Genomic DNA, 16,991 nt, shown 5'->3' with positions numbered 1-16,991 from the left:
CTCCCTGGGTGGTACCAAGTCTCCCTCATAATCTGTCCATCTTTACCTCTCCTCTTTCCTTTGTGTCTCACATGCTGTCTCTCTCTAGCTTCCTCTTTCCTTTTGTATTGTTCTTTCTCTTGTTCTCACTCTATTCTTTCTCTCCCTCGCTCCCTCCCTCTCTGTGTCCTTCCACACACTCAACACCTTTGTGTTCTCCCGGTCCTTCACTCTGCTTCTGCTCCTCTTCACCTCTCTCTCCTTCCCTCTCTCCCTCGCTCATTCTCTCCTGTACTTTTTCCCCCTCGCAAATATATCACTCACTTGGGGTTCCCGAGTGGTGCAGCGGTCTAAAGCACTGCATCTCTGTGCAAGAGGCGACACTACAGTCCCTGGTTCGAATCCAGGCTGAGTCACATCCGGCTGTGATTGGCAGTCCCATAGGGCGGCGCACAATTGGCCCAGCGCCGTCTTGGTTTGGCCGTGGGAGGCCGTCATGTAAATAAGAATTTGTTCTTAACTGACTTGCCTAGTTAAATAAAGGTTAAATAAATCAAAATAAATACTCCGACCCCCTCTGTCTTAAGTCTGGAGGGGTGCAGTGCAGTATGGAGTAAGATTACCCTCCCTGCCTCTCTCTCGCGCTTTCTCTTTCCATGTATGTTGTCATGGATACAAGGCTCCAGTAAGCAGTCGGTCAGTTCCAATGGTGTCTATGGTCTGTCTGTCCTCCCACTGGTTTTAAGCCCTGGACTGGCTTTGGCACTGGGGTGTCAATGTCCTTAACATGCCGTGTGTTAGGCTAGATTTACTGACTGGGGTTTACTGTGTTCTGGTTCTGGATACTTGGTTTACTGGTTACTTGGTTCTGACTGCCATAGGTAGTGTTTATTTGATCAATAGTGTGAAATCAGCGCTCTGACTGTTAATCAAATGAATTGGTTAAGTGAGTTGGTTGTTCACGTGGTTGTTGTTTTATGAGGCAGGGTATTGTGGTGTTGATTCCCCATTGCGGTAGGTATGAGTTGCATTCAGACAGCGTGGAGTCTGTTGCTGCTGCAATGAGTCGATGACATCATCGCTTTCTGCCGCCGTGAGGCGGGCCCACGTCCCCTGATGGACTCGGCACTGCTCGCTCAGACTGGAAAGAACAGGTAGAGGGGTGGGGGGGGGGAAATAAATGACAATGTAGAGGGAGGGAGAAAATAAATGGGATGGACAGAGAGGAGAAAAACATACACACAATTGAGGGAGGGAGGCTAAAGGAAAAGAAAGTGAGAGAATAGACAGATAAACAAACACAGACAGACAGATGGACAAGAGAGCCAGTCAAGTAGGCAGAGAGGAATGTGACTGAAGGAGGGAGGAGAGGAGTGTGACTGAAGGAAGGAGGAGAGGAGTGTGACTGAAGGAGGGAGGAGAGGAGTGTGACTGAAGGAGGGAGGAGAGGAGTGTGACTGAAGGAGGGAGGAGAGGAGTGTGACTGAATGAGAGGAGTGTGACTGAATGAGAGGAGTGTGACTGAATGAGAGGAATGTGACTGAAGGAGGGAGGAGAGGAGTGTGACTGAAGGAGAGGAGTGTGACTGAAGGAGAGGAATGTGACTGAAGGAGAGGAATGTGACTGAAGGAGGGAGGAGAGGAGTGTGACTGAAGGAGGGAGGAGAGGAGTGTGACTGAAGGAGGGAGGAGAGGAGTGTGACTGAATGAGAGGAGTGTGACTGAATGAGAGGAATGTGACTGAAGGAGGGAGGAGAGGAGTGTGACTGAAGGAGGGAGGAGAGGAGTGTGACTGAAGGAGAGGAATGTGACTGAAGGAGAGGAATGTGACTGAAGGAGGGAGGAGAGGAGTGTGACTGAATGAGGGAGGAGAGGAGTGTGACTGAATGAGAGGAGTGTGACTGAATGAGGGAGGAGAGGAGTGTGACTGAATGAGAGGAGTGTGACTGAATGAGAGAGAGAAGGAGAGGAATGTGACTGAAGGAGAGAGAGAAGTAGAGGAATGTGACTGAAGGAGAGAGAGAAGGAGAGGAATGTGACTGAAGGAGAGAGAGCGGGAGAGAAGAGAGGTGCACTCTGTCTGATCTCACTGAATGAAGCGTTAGATATCAGTTAAGAGGAAACGGGAGAAAGAGAAGAGAGGGATGGTGAGCCTCATCTGGAGGAGAGAGGGATGAATGGGGTTATTACAGGTCAGCCGGACTGGGAGAGGGAGGGAGGGAGGGATGGGTACAAAATAGTATTTATTAACACTTCTATGCCTTTCTGAGATATGTAGCTTTTGTTTTAGTCCACATACAGTACCAGTCAAAAGTTTGGACACACTTACTCATTCCAGGGTTTTTCTTTATTTTTACTATTTTCTACATTGTAGAATAATAGTGAAGATATCAAAACTATGAAATAACACATTTGGAATCATGTAACCAAAAAAGTGTTAAACAAATAAAAATATGTTATATTTGAGATTCTTCAAATAGTGCCACCCTTTGCCTTGATGGCAGCTTTGCAGACTCTTGGCATTCTCTCAACCAGCTTCACCTGGGATGCTTTTCCAACAGTCTTGAAGGAGTTCCCACATATGCTGAGCACTTATTGGCTGCTTTTCCTTCACTGTGCAGTCCAACTCATCCCAAACCATCTCAATTGGATTGAGGTCGGGTGATTGTGGAGGCAGGTCATCTGATGCAGGTGAACGCTAATGATCCCTTATTGATGTCACTTGTTAAATCCGCTCCAATCAGTGTAGATGAAGGGGAGGAGACAGGTTAAAGAAGGATGTTTAAGCCTTGAGACAATTGAGACATGGATTGTGTATGTGTGCCATTCAGAGGGTAAATGGGCAAGACAAAAGATTTAAATGCCTTTGAACGAGGTAGGTTCCAGGCGCACCAGTTTGGGTCAAGAACTGCAATGCTGTTGGGTTTTTCGCGCTCAACAGTTTCCCGTGTGTATCAAGAATGGTCCACCACCAAAAGGACATTCAGCCAACTTGGAGTCAACATGGGCCATCATCCCTGTTGAACGCTTTCGACACCTTGTAGAGTCCCCAACAAATTTTGCCTGTGCTGAGGGCAAAAGAGGGTGCAACTCAATATTAGGAAGGTGTTTCTAATATTTTGTACATTGAGTGTATAACACATGTTGAAAATAAATAAGACTTTCCTTCAAAACACACATCAAGGCTCCCTTGATCAACCAGGTTATTGGCTGAGTAGCTTACCTGGCGAAAGGTCAACTAAACAAATCAAAAATGTCCTCGCAATCAAATAAATCTTAACCTTTGACCTGGAAGTGTTCCCCCCTGGATCGTATTTCCCTTCTTTGAGACCAGCCTGTGAATGGCGATCACATGACGTGACTTGGCCTGTGGTGGCAGCAAGGTGAAAGCAAGTGATTAGGATTGTCCCTGCATCACAGTAGCGGTATTGATTCAGATATATTAGGAGGGAATCTCTCACCCTTTCTCTACTTCTCTCTCTCTCTCTCTCTCTCTCTCTCTCTCTCTCTCTCTCTCTCTCTCTCTCTCTCTCTCTCTCTCTCTCCTCTCTCTCTCTCTCTCTCTCTCTCTCTCTCTCTCTCTCTCTCTCCCTCTCGCTCCCCTTTCTCAGCCACTTCTCTATCTTCCTTTCTGACTCGGTTAGGAGGGGATCTCTCGCTCTCTCACCCTCTCTCTACTTCTCTCTTTCTCTCCGTCTCTCAAAGAGGCTTTCATGTGACCCACCTGCTGAACGCAGGCTGCTCCCTCTGCTCCCTCTAATGCCCCCTCTGTTCTGCCTGCCAATGGAGTCCGCTCCTTCTCCCTACCTCATTCACAGTTCACACGCCTGCTCCGGTGTAGCCCACAGCCACCGCGTTTGTCCAAAGTCGTTTGTCCAAACGTTAACCAACCAGTGGGTTTGTTGCTGGTCTGGGTAAAGCTGAGCTGAGGGGTTCAGGTGTAGGATATACCACACATGGTTTCTGGGTGCTCGCACGGTTGTTGAACATGAACGTTGCAATGATGCTTGGGCTTAAGAAGATGAGTTATGAGAAGATGAGGGACTACTATGAGGATCTGGATAGTCCCTTTTGTCAGGTTTGGTTTGTTTGTCATCTTGACTCTTTATGTTGTTGTGACTTGGACTAACTTGACTTGACTTTGGCTGACCTAACCAATGTAAATAACATTATATCATAGTCCACTCATGAAGTCAATCTACATTGATTAACTGGTTGGATTTAAACCAGATCTGTATGAACAGGGTATTTTGGTATATCTTGAAGACACTTGTTGGATCTACTCTTCCTTTCTAATGTTGGATTTAATCCTCCCTGCTTTCTAATGTTGGATCTACTCCTCCTTTCTAATGTTGGATCTACGCCTCCTTTCTAATGTTGGATCTACTCCTCCTTTCTAATGTTGGATCTACTCCTGCTTTCTAATGTTGGATCTACGCCTCCTTTCTAATGTTGGATCTACTCCTCCTTTCTAATGTTGGATCTACTCCTCCTTTCTAATGTTGGATCTACTCCTCCTTTCTAATGTTGGATCTACTCCTGCTTTCTAATGTTGGATCTACGCCTCCTTTCTAATGTTGGATCTACTCCTCCTTTCTAATGTTGGATCTACTCCTCCTTTCTAATGTTGGATCTACTCCTTTCTAATGTTGGATCTACGCCTCCCTCTTTTCCAATGTTGGATCTACGCCTCCCTCTTTTCCAATGTTGGATCTACTCCTCCTTTCCAATGTTGGATCTACTTCTCCCTCCTCTTTCTAATGTTGGATCTACTCCTCCCTCCTCTTTCTAATGTTGGATCTACTCCTCCTTTCTAATGTTGGATCTACTCCTCCCTCCTCTTTCTAATGTTGGATCTACTCCTCCTTTCTAATGTTGGATCTACTCCTCCCTCCTCTTTCTAATGTTGGATCTACTTCTCCCTCCTCTTTCTAATGTTGGATCTACTCCTCCCTCCTCTTTCTAATGTTGGATCGACTCCTCCCTCCTTTCTAATGTTGGATCTACTCCTCCTTTGTAATGTCTGATCTACTCCTCCCTCCTCTTTCTAATGTTGGATCTACTCCTCCCTCCTCTTTCTAATGTTGGATCTACTCCTCCCTCCTCTTTCTAATGTTGGATCTACTCCTCTCTCCTCTTTCTAATGTTGGATCTACTCCTCCCTGCTTTCTAATGTTGGATCTACTCCTCCCTCCTCTTTCTAATGTTGGATCTACTCCTCCCTCCTCTTTCTAATGTTGGATCTACTCCTCTCTCCTCTTTCTAATGTTGGATCTACTCCTCCCTGCTTTCTAATGTCTGATCTACTCCTCCCTCCTCTTTCTAATGTTGGATCTACTCCTCCCTCCTCTTTCTAATGTTGGATCTACTCCTCCCTGCTTTCTAATGTCTGATCTACTCCTCCCTCCTCTTTCTAATGTTGGATCTACTCCTCTCTCCTCTTTCTAATGTTGGATCTACTCCTCCCTGCTTTCTAATGTCTGATCTACTCCTCCCTCCTCTTTCTAATGTTGGATCTACTTTTCCTTTCTAATGTTGGATCTACTCCTCCCTCCTCCTTTCTAATGTTGGATCTACTCCTCCTTTCTAATGTTGGATCTACTCCTCCCTCCTCTTTCTAATGTTGGATCTACTCCTCCCTGCTTTCTAATGTCTGATCTACTCCTCCCTCCTCTTTCTAATGTTGGATCTACTCCTCCCTGCTTTCTAATGTTGGATCTACTCCTCCTTTGTAATGTCTGATCTACTCCTCCCTCCTCCTTTCTAATGTTGGATCTACTTTTCCTTTCTGTCGGATCTACTCCTCCCATCTTTCTACTGTCTGATCTACTCCTCCCTCCTTTGTACTGTCTGATCTACTCCTCCCTCCTTTCTACTGTCTGATCTACTCCTCCCTCCTTTCTACTGTCTGATCTACTCCTCCCTCCTTTCTACTGTCTGATCTACTCCTCCCTCCTTTCTACTGTCTGATCTACTCCTCCCTCCTTTCTACTGTCTGATCTACTCCTCCCTCCTTTCTACTGTCTGATCTACTCCTCCCTCCTTTCTACTGTCTGATCTACTCCTCCCTCCTTTCTACTGTCTGATCTACTCCTCCCTCCTTTCTACTGTCTGATCTACTCCTCCCTCCTTTCTACTGTCTGATCTGTAATGTCTGATCTACTCCTCCCTCCTTTCTACTGTCTGATCTACTCCTCCCTCCTTTCTACTGTCTGATCTACTCCTCCCTCCTTTCTACTGTCTGATCTACTCCTCCCCTCCTTTCTACTGTCTGATCTACTCCTCCCTCCTTTCTACTGTCTGATCTACTCCTCCCTCCTTTCTACTGTCTGATCTACTCCTCCCTCCTTTCTACTGTCTGATCTACTCCTTCTCCCTCTGTAATGTTGGATCTACTCCTCCCTCTTTTCTAATCAGTGCAGGTGAAGGGCAGTAGAATTGGAGAGGACAGATTTTATGTCATTCAGATAGTGCCTTTGTGTATCCCATACTGTTGGACTTATGACCTCAGTTGTCCTAACTACCTTTGCAATTAGTTGGTTGATTGATTGAATCCCCTCCACAGGTAACCAAGCAGATCCATCAGCACGAGCAGGAGAATGAGCTGCGGGAGCAGATGTCAGGTTATAAACGGATGAGACGGCAGCACCAGAAGCAGCTGATCGCTCTAGAGAACAAGCTGAAGGCAGAGATGGACGAACATAGACTGAAGTTGCAGAAGGAGGTGGAGACTCAGGCCAACAATGCCTATATAGAGCTAGAGAAACTGGCCAAGAGACACACCATCCACTGTGAAAAAGAGGTGGGTCTGGGGAGGTCCTGTCGTGGAGAAGTGCCATACTGTCCAAACAAAGGTGTCTGGGGAGAGGGAAAGGACAACTTGTTCATGCTATGGGTTGAGCATTGCTGCCACCCAATGTCAGGAAGCTGTTAAAAAGCACACCAGTTCATCTGTAACTATGCAAATTATAGGTTTACCTTCATGGTCCAGCATGCCCTCCTTGACGTCCACTAACACGTCCACTAGCACGTCCACGTCCACTAGCACGTCCACTAGCACGTCCACTAGCACGTCCACTAGCACGTCCACTAACACGTCCACTAACACTAGCACGTCCACTAGCACGTCCACTAGCACGTCCACTAACACTAACACTAGCACGTCCACTAGCACGTCCACTAGCACGTCCACTAACACTAGCACGTCCACTAACACGTCCACTAACACTAGCACGTCCACTAGCATGTCCACTAGCACGTCCACTAACACTAGCACGTCCACTAACACTAGCATGTCCACTAGCACATCCACTAGCATGTCCACTAGCACATCCACTAGCACGTCCACTAGCACATCCACTAGCACGTCCACTAACACTAGCACGTCCACTAACACGTCCACTAGCACGTCCACTAACACTAGCACGTCCAATAACACATCCACTAGCACGTCCACTAACACTAGCACGTCCACTAGCATTAGCACGTCCACTAGCACGTCCACTAGCACTAGCACGTCCACTAACACTAGCACGTCCACTAACACTAGCACGTCCACTAACACTAGCACGTCCACTAACACTAGCACGTCCACTAGCACGTCCACTAACACTAGCACGTCCACTAACACTAGCACGTCCACTAACACTAGCACGTCCACTAACACTAGCACGTCCACTAACACTAGCACGTCCACTAGCACGTCCACTAGCACGTCCACTAGCACATCCACTAGCACGTCCACTAACACTAGCACGTCCACTAACACTAGCACGTCCACTAGCACGTCCACTAGCACATCCACTAGCACGTCCACTAACACTAGCACGTCCACTAGCACGTCCACTAGCACTAGCACGTCCACTAACACTAGCACGTCCACTAGCACGTCCACTAGCACGTCCACTACCACTAGCACGTCCACTAGCACGTCCACTAGCACGTCCACTAGCACGTCCACTACCACTAGCACGTCCACTAGCACGTCCACTACCACTAGCACGTCCACTAGCACGTCCACTAACACTAGCACGTCCACTAACACTAGCACGTCCACTAACACTAGCACGTCCACTAACACTAGCACGTCCACTAACACTAACACGTCCACTAACACGTCCACTCGCACGTCCACTAGCACGTCCACTACCACTAGTTCGTCCACTAGCACGTCCACTACCACTAGCACGTCCACTAGCACTAGCACGTCCACTAGCACGTCCACTAGCACTAGCACGTCCACTAGCACATCCACTAACACTAGCACGTCCACTAACACTAGCACGTCCACTAACACTAGCACGTCCACTAACACTAGCACGTCCACTAACACTAGCACGTCCACTAACACTAGCACGTCCACTAACACTAGCACGTCCACTAACACTAGCACGTCCACTAACACTAACACGTCCACTCGCACGTCCACTACCACTCGCACGTCCACTACCACTAGCACGTCCACTAACACTAGCACATCCACCAACACTAGCACATCCACTAGCACGTCCACTAGCACTAACACATCCACTGGCACGTCCACTAACACTGGCACGTCCACTAACACTAGCACGTCCACTAACACTAGCACGTCCACTAACACTAGCACGTCCACTAACACTAGCACGTCCACTAGCACGTCCACTACCACTAGCACGTCCACTAACACTAGCACGTCCACTAGCACTAGCACGTCCACTACCACTAGCACGTCCACTAACACTAGCACGTCCACTAGCACTAGCACGTCCACTACCACTAGCACGTCCACTAGCACTAGCACGTCCACTAGCACGTCCACTACCACTAGCACGTCCACTACCACTAGCACGTCCACTACCACTAGCACGTCCACTACCACTAGCACGTCCACTACCACTAGCACGTCCACTACCACTAGCACGTCCACTAACACTAGCACGTCCACTACCACTAGCACGTCCACTACCACTAGCACGCCCACTAGCACGCCCACTAGCACGTCCACTAACACTAGCACGTCCACTACCACTAGCACGTCCACTAACACTAGCACGTCCACTAACACTAGCACGCCCACTAACACTAGCACGTCCACTAACACTAGCACGTCCACTACCACTTGCACGTCCACTACCACTAGCACGTCCACTACCACTAGCACGTCCACTACCACTAGCACGCCCACTACCACTAGCACGCCCACTACCACTAGCACGTCCACTACCACTAGCACGTCCACTAGCACGTCCACTACCACTAGCACGTCCACTACCACTAGCACGTCCACTACCACTAGCACGTCCACTACCACTAGCACGTCCACTACCACTAGCACGTCCACTACCACTAGCACGTCCACTACCACTAGCACGTCCACTAACACTAGCACGTCCACTAGCACGTCCACTAACACTAGCACGTCCACTAGCACGCCCACTAGCACGTCCACTAGCACGCCCACTAGCACGTCCACTACCACTAGCACGTCCACTAACACTAGCACGCCCACTAGCACGTCCACTACCACTAGCACGTCCACTACCACTAGCACGTCCACTACCACTAGCACGTCCACTAACACTAGCACGTCCACTAACACTAGCACGCCCACTAGCACGTCCACTAACACTAGCACGTCCACTAGCACGTCCACTAACACTAACACGTCCACTAACATGTCCACGTCCACTCGCACGTCCACTACCACTCGCACGTCCACTACCACTCGCACATCCACCAACACTAGCACATCCACCAACACTAGCACATCCACCAACACTAGCACATCCACTAGCACGTCCACCAACACTAGCACGTCCACTAACACGTCCACTAGCACGTCCACTAGCACGTCCACTAACACTAGCACGTCCACTACCACTAGCACGTCCACTACCACTAGCACGTCCACTACCACTAGCACGTCCACTACCACTAGCACGTCCACTAGCACGTCCACTAGCACGTCCACTAGCACGTCCACTAGCACGTCCACTAACACTAGCACGTCCACTGGCACGTCCACTGGCACGTCCACTGGCACGTCCACTGGCACGTCCACTAGCACGTCCACTAGCACGTCCACTACCACTAGCACGTCCACTACCACTAGCACGTCCACTACCACTAGCATGTCCACTACCACTAGCACGTCCACTAGCACGTCCACTACCACTAGCACGTCCACTAGCACTAGCACGTCCACTAGCACGTCCACTAGCACGTCCACTAGCACTAGCACGTCCACTACCACTAACACGTCCACTAGCACGTCCACTACCACTAGCATGTCCACTACCACTAGCACGTCCACTAGCACGTCCACTAGCACGTCCACTAGCACGTCCACTACCACTAGCACGTCCACTAACACGTCCACTAGCACGTCCACTACCACTAGCACGTCCACTAGCACGTCCACTACCACTAGCACGTCCACTAACACGTCCACTACCACTAGCACGTCCACTAGCACTAACACGTCCACTAACACGTCCACTACCACTAGCACGTCCACTACCACTAGCACGTCCACTAGCACTAACACGTCCACTACCACTGGCACGTCCACTACCACTGGCACGTCCACTACCACTGGCACGTCCACTACCACTGGCACGTCCACTACCACTAGCACGTCCACTAGCACTGGCACGTCCACTACCACTAGCACGTCCACTACCACTAGCACGTCCACTAGCACGTCCACTACCACTAACACGTCCACTAACACGTCCACTAACACGTCCACTAACACGTCCACTACCACTAGCACGTCCACTACCACTAGCACGTCCACTAGCACTAGCACGTCCACTAACACTAGCACGTCCACTAACACTAGCACGTCCACTAACACTAGTACATCCACTAGCACGTCCACTACCACTAGCACGTCCACTAGCACGTCCACTACCACTAGCACGTCCACTAGCACTAGCACGTCCACTACCACTAGCACGTCCACTAGCACGTCCACTAACACTAGCACGTCCACTACCACTAGCACGTCCACTACCACTAGCACGTCCACTAGCACGTCCACTAGCACGTCCACTACCACTAGCACGTCCACTAGCACGTCCACTACCACTAGCACGTCCACTAGCACTAGCACGTCCACTACCACTAGCACGTCCACTAGCACGTCCACTACCACTAGCACGTCCACTACCACTAGCACGTCCACTAGCACGTCCACTAACACGTCCACTAACACGTCCACTAGCACGTCCACTACCACTAGCACGTCCACTAGCACTAGCACGTCCACTAGCACTAGCACGTCCACTAGCACTAGCACGTCCACTAGCACTAGCACGTCCACTAGCACTAGCACGTCCACTAACACTAGCACGTCCACTAGCACTAGCACGTCCACTAGCACGTCCACTACCACTACCACTAGCACGTCCACTAGCACTAGCACGTCCACTAGCACTAGCACGTCCACTAACACTAGCACGTCCACTAACACTAGCACGTCCACTAACACTAGCACGTCCACTACCACTAGCACGTCCACTAGCACTAGCACGTCCACTATTACGTCCACTAACACTAGCACGTCCACTAACACGTCCACTAGCACTAGCACGTCCACTACCACTAGCACGTCCACTAGCACGTCCACTAGCACGTCCACTAGCACGTCCACTAACACGTCCACTAGCACTAGCACGTCCACTAGCACTAGTACGTCCACTAGCACTAGCACGTCCACTCGCACGTCCACTCGCACGTCCACTCGCACGTCCACTCGCACGTCCACTAGCACGTCCACTCGCACGTCCACTAACACGTCCACTAGCACTAACACGTCCACTAGCACGTCCACTCGCACATCCACTAGCACGTCCACTAACACTAGCACATCCACTAGCACGTCCACTAGCACTAGCACATCCACTAGCACGTCCACTAACACTAGCACATCCACTAGCACGTCCACTAGCACTAGCACATCCACTAACACGTCCACTAACACTAGCACGTCCACTAGCACGTCCACTAGCACGTCCACTAGCACGTCCACTAGCACTAGCACGTCCACTACCACTAGCATGTCCACTACCACTAGCTCGTCCACTAACACGTCCACTAACACGTCCACTAACACTAGCACATCCACTAGCACGTCCACTAACACGTCCACTAACACTAGCACGTCCACTAGCACTAACACGTCCACTAACACGTCCACTAGCACTAGCACGTCCACTAGCACTAACACGTCCACTAACACGTCCACTAGCACTAGCACGTCCACTAGCACGTCCACTAGCACGTCCACTAACACTAGCACGTCCACTAACACGTCCACTAACACTAGCACGTCCACTAGCACGTCCACTAACACGTCCACTAGCACGTCCACTAACACGTCCACTAGCACTAACACGTCCACTAGCACTAGCACGTCCACTAGCACTAGCACGTCCACTAGCACGTCCACTAGCACTAACACGTCCACTAACACGTCCACTAGCACTAGCACATCCACTAACACGTCCACTAACACGTCCACTAGCACTAGCACGTCCACTAGCACGTCCACTAGCACGTCCACTAGCACGTCCACTAACACTAGCACGTCCACTAACACGTCCACTAACACTAGCACGTCCACTAGCACGTCCACTAACACGTCCACTAACACGTCCACTAGCACTAACACGTCCACTAGCACTAGCACGTCCACTAGCACTAGCACGTCCACTAGCACTAGCACGTCCACTAGCACGTCCACTAGCACGTCCACTAGCACGTCCACTAGCACGTCCACTAACACGTCCACTAACACTGTTGTGTGTAGATTGAGGAAAACTATTATTCAATCAATTTTAGAATAAGGCTGTAACGTAACAAAATGTGGAAAAAGTGATGTGGTCTGAATAGTTTCAGAATGCACTATACTCTAACAATACTTAACACTAACACCACTAACAGACACGTAGCTTGCTAGCAAAACAACATTAGCCATGTGTTGTTTGCTCCCCATGTGCCTCTCTCCCATACAAGGCCCCTTCATAGCTAACTAATATATGTGCCTCTTCCCCCCCCCCCCCTCCCTCCATCTCCCCTGTCTCTCAATTCAAATTAAGGGCTTTATTGGCATGGGAAATATATGTTAACATTGCCAGAGCAAGTGAACTAGATAATAAACAAAAGTGAAATAAACAATAAAAATGAACAGTAAACATTACACTCACTCTCTCCCAACCCCCCCCCCCCTCCCCGTCTCCCTCTCTCTCATTTCCCCTCAGATGAAGACAATGTCATCAGATGAGAAGAAGTTCCAGCAGCAGATCGTTTCCCAGCAGAAGAAGGAGCTCACCACCTTCCTAGATAATCAGAAGAAGCAGTACAAGCTCTGCAAGGAGAAGATGAAAGAGGTCCTTTATTCCCCCTTTCCCAGCCTCACACTATATGCTCTGTATTGAGCTGAGTTGAATCGATCCTTTAGTACAAGCTCTGCAAGGAGAAGATGAGAGGTCCTTTCTTCCTCCTTTCCCAGCCTCACACTATATGCTCTGTATTGAGCTGAGTTGAATCGATCCTTAGTACAAGCTCTGCAAGGAAAGATTAGAGGTCGCAACGCAACACTGCTTATGTCCTCTAGCTAGCTAGTACAGCACTGTACCCTCGTATAATGCCTCTACAGTAGGAATAATCTCAGCACCCATGACACATCTACTATGTATTGCGATGGGTGGAAACAACCATCCTACGAATACACACACAAACACACACACATACAAACACACACACAAACATACACAAGTACAGTATGTTTGGTCATCGTGCATTTTCATTTCACTGAGGAGGAGCTGAGTCACTCCACACACACACACACACACACACACACACACACACACACACACACACACACACACACACACACACACACACACACACATTGTGTTTGTGTTTCTAACAACCTTGATGCACTGTTTCTCAGAACTGGATCCGTTGTTGTGAACAGAACTAGGCCATCTCAGTTAACAGACATTGCTCTGATTCTAGACATTCAGTTACATAGCATTGTTTAAATCATAGAATTAGGAATTAGAATACGATAATGGACATGAACCTTCTTATGATGGGATAAAGGTCAGCCATTTTGGTCAGGGAGTTAGTCAACCATGGTTTTCCAGTCCTGTGATAAGATATTGTGTAAAATAATGAATTTGAAGAATGTTTGTTTGATTGCTAGCTAGCCATTTTTAGAGGAATAATTCTTTTTTTTTTTTTTTCAAATGAACTGCCAATATGCCAACATTCCATTCAAACAATGCAGTCAATACACTGGCTGAAATCAGTTGACGATAGGACTTAGACAAGTTGTAAATGCAACAAGTACTGATATTGGGTCATATAATTGCGTCACAGCTTTCCAAGAAAACAAAATGTTGACTATTTTTAAGCTATTTATACAGACATTTTTTATAAAACCTGTATAAACTCTATAATTATATGACAATGTTTTAGGTTGACAATTCTATTACACAATTTCTGATATATCACATTCCTTACTTTTATTTTCCTGCATAAATAAAATCAGGATTATGCCTCTATACTGCCATTCTTTCTAATTAGACTGGGTTGGATTTCTCCCTGACCAATATGGCTGCCAATTTCACCTCATTCTGGAACTTTGAGGGTTAATGACATATCCCCTCTAGTAATTTAATAGGCTAATGGAACTCGACAAAAACAATGGAAATGCCATGGAAATGCGTTGGGCAAAGATCCCAAATCTCCTCATTTTCCCCCAGCAAAATTGGCCTACATTTAGGCTACTGTATATACGTGTACTTAACACTATGTTGGGATAAAACCGGACTATAATGCTGTATAGATGTCAACCCCAATACATGTTCATGTTTTCGTCACCAATCAACTGCATTAGTTAAAAACGACTGACTACCACCATCGATTTCTGTATGCTAGCTACGCTACCAGTTTACCAGTCACTTCTCAATCTGAAAAGGGACAACTTCTATATGTAATGCAGTGAAAACATCCTAATTTATCCAAATCAGATTTTAGTAACCACATGGTAGACCTGTTACAATACATCAATCATGACGGTTTTGACGAATATCCACTTTATCACAATATGTACTGTTAATGTAGAGCTTATATGGCTTTCATAGAATGTTGTAGTGTCAGATTAATGTGGAGATTATATGGCTTTCATAGAATGTTGTAGTGTCAGATTAATGTGGAGATTATATGGCTTTCATAGAATGTTGTAGTGTCAGATTAATGTGGAGATTATATGGCTGTCATAGAATGTTGTAGTGTCAGATTAATGTGGAGATTATATGGCTGTCATAGAATGTTGTAGTGTCAGATTAATGTGGAGATTATTTGGCTGTCATAGAATGTTGTAGTGTCAGATTAATGTGGAGATTATATGGCTGTCATAGAATGTTGTAGTGTCAGATTAATGTGGAGATTATATGGCTTTCATAGAATGTTGTAGTGCCAGATTAATGTGGAGTTTATATGGCTTTCATAGAATGTTGTAGTGTCAGATTAATGTGGAGATTATATGGCTTTCATAGAATGTTGTAGTGTCAGATTAATGTGGAGATTATATGGCTTTCATAGAATGTAGTAGTGTCAGATTAATGTGGAGTTTATATGGCTTTCATAGAATGTTGTAGTGTCAGATTAATGTGGAGATTATATGGCTTTCATAGAATGTTGTAGTGTCAGATTAATGTGGAGCTAATATGGCTTTCATAGAAGGTTGTAGTGTATTGTTAATACATCATAATGCAGAAACCTCATTGGCCCAACTCTCTAGATACATGGCTCTAGAGGACCCTATATATCTTTTGATAATGAGAGCATCTGCTGCACACCTGACCATTAGACAGGAGAACATGTATATCACGGACCGTTATATATCCGTAAAAATCTCCTCTGTCTCTCTCCCCATCTTCCAGGAGATGAATGAAGACCACCACACCACTAAGAAGGAGAAGCAGGAGCGCCTGTCCAAGCACAAGGAGAACCTGCAACACAGCCAGGCTGAGGAGGAGGCCCAGGTTCTGAGCCAACAGAGGGTCTTCTACGACAGGAACTGCAGATGCTTGAAACGCAAAGTCATGATCAAGAGGCATGCGTTGGAACAGGAGCAGATACGAGAGGTACTGGATATTGTATAGATGTACAGATGGCCATTTCAAACGAGAGGCAAGGCGGAATGGATGACTGTGTGAAGAATGACTGGGATGTACAGTATCTTGTATAGATAGTCACACATTTTAGTTCAGGTTCAGTCTGAAGTGGTGTGCAGTGAACACTGCAATCCAGTAGGGATGTGAATATCACATGTCCAACTGCTTATCCATAACATTTCCAGGGTCAATGTTGTCCTCAAATGGCTTCTGTAACACGAAAAATAATGTTCAAATCGTAGTGTTCTTTGACCAATAACGGTATTTTCTGATGTTTCGTGGAAAACACCAAGAAGTGGTTTCCCATCTCGTGGAAAGCAGATAAGAAAGTATAAGCAAGGCAACAATGTCCTAATCTCCTAATCTGCTCTGTATATCGGGGGAGGGGGGGAGGTAATGTCAATAAAACGACACCACGAGATACTGATCAGCTCCTGACCAAATGGCAGTAGGTTCTCATCATCCAGTGTCTGTATAAAAGCAAAGTTTTAATCATTGGATGGCCATGATAATTCCTCTCTCCCCCCATCCCCTCTCTCCCTATCTCCCCCTATCTATCCCTCCTTCTCTCTATCTCTCCCTCCCCATGTCTCTCTCTCTCCAGGAGCTGAACAAGAAGAAGACCCAGAAGGAGATGGAGCATGCCATGCTGATCAGACATGACGAGTCCACCCAGGAGCTGGAGCATCGTCAGCTGAAAACCCTTCAGAAGCTCCGCATGGACCTGATCCGCCTGCAGCACCAGACAGAACTGGAGAACCAGATAGAATACAACAACCGGCGCGAGAGAGAGCTCCGCCGCAAGCACGTTCTGGAGCTACGGCAGCAACCCAAGAAC

General features: G+C 47.6%; 1 protein-coding gene across 1 annotated transcript in view; it reads left to right on the top strand.

Moving 5' to 3' along the window:
• Window positions 1–16,991, top strand: part of LOC115200508 (serine/threonine-protein kinase TAO3-like) — a 141,169-nt gene that overhangs the window by 110,642 nt on the left and 13,536 nt on the right. Inside the window, 4 exon segments of the mRNA XM_029763631.1 lie at window positions 6,544–6,780; window positions 13,226–13,354; window positions 15,920–16,123; window positions 16,758–16,991. The exon segment at window positions 16,758–16,991 is cut by the window's right edge and continues 6 nt beyond it. Of these exon segments, the coding sequence (XP_029619491.1) occupies window positions 6,544–6,780; window positions 13,226–13,354; window positions 15,920–16,123; window positions 16,758–16,991 (804 nt within the window).

This window comes from Salmo trutta, chromosome 9 (genome assembly GCF_901001165.1).
Source record: "Salmo trutta chromosome 9, fSalTru1.1, whole genome shotgun sequence".
Classification (NCBI taxonomy): Eukaryota; Metazoa; Chordata; class Actinopteri; order Salmoniformes; family Salmonidae; genus Salmo; species Salmo trutta.
Note: the sequence above shows the minus strand (reverse complement) of the source record. Positions and strands in the feature narration are given on the sequence as shown.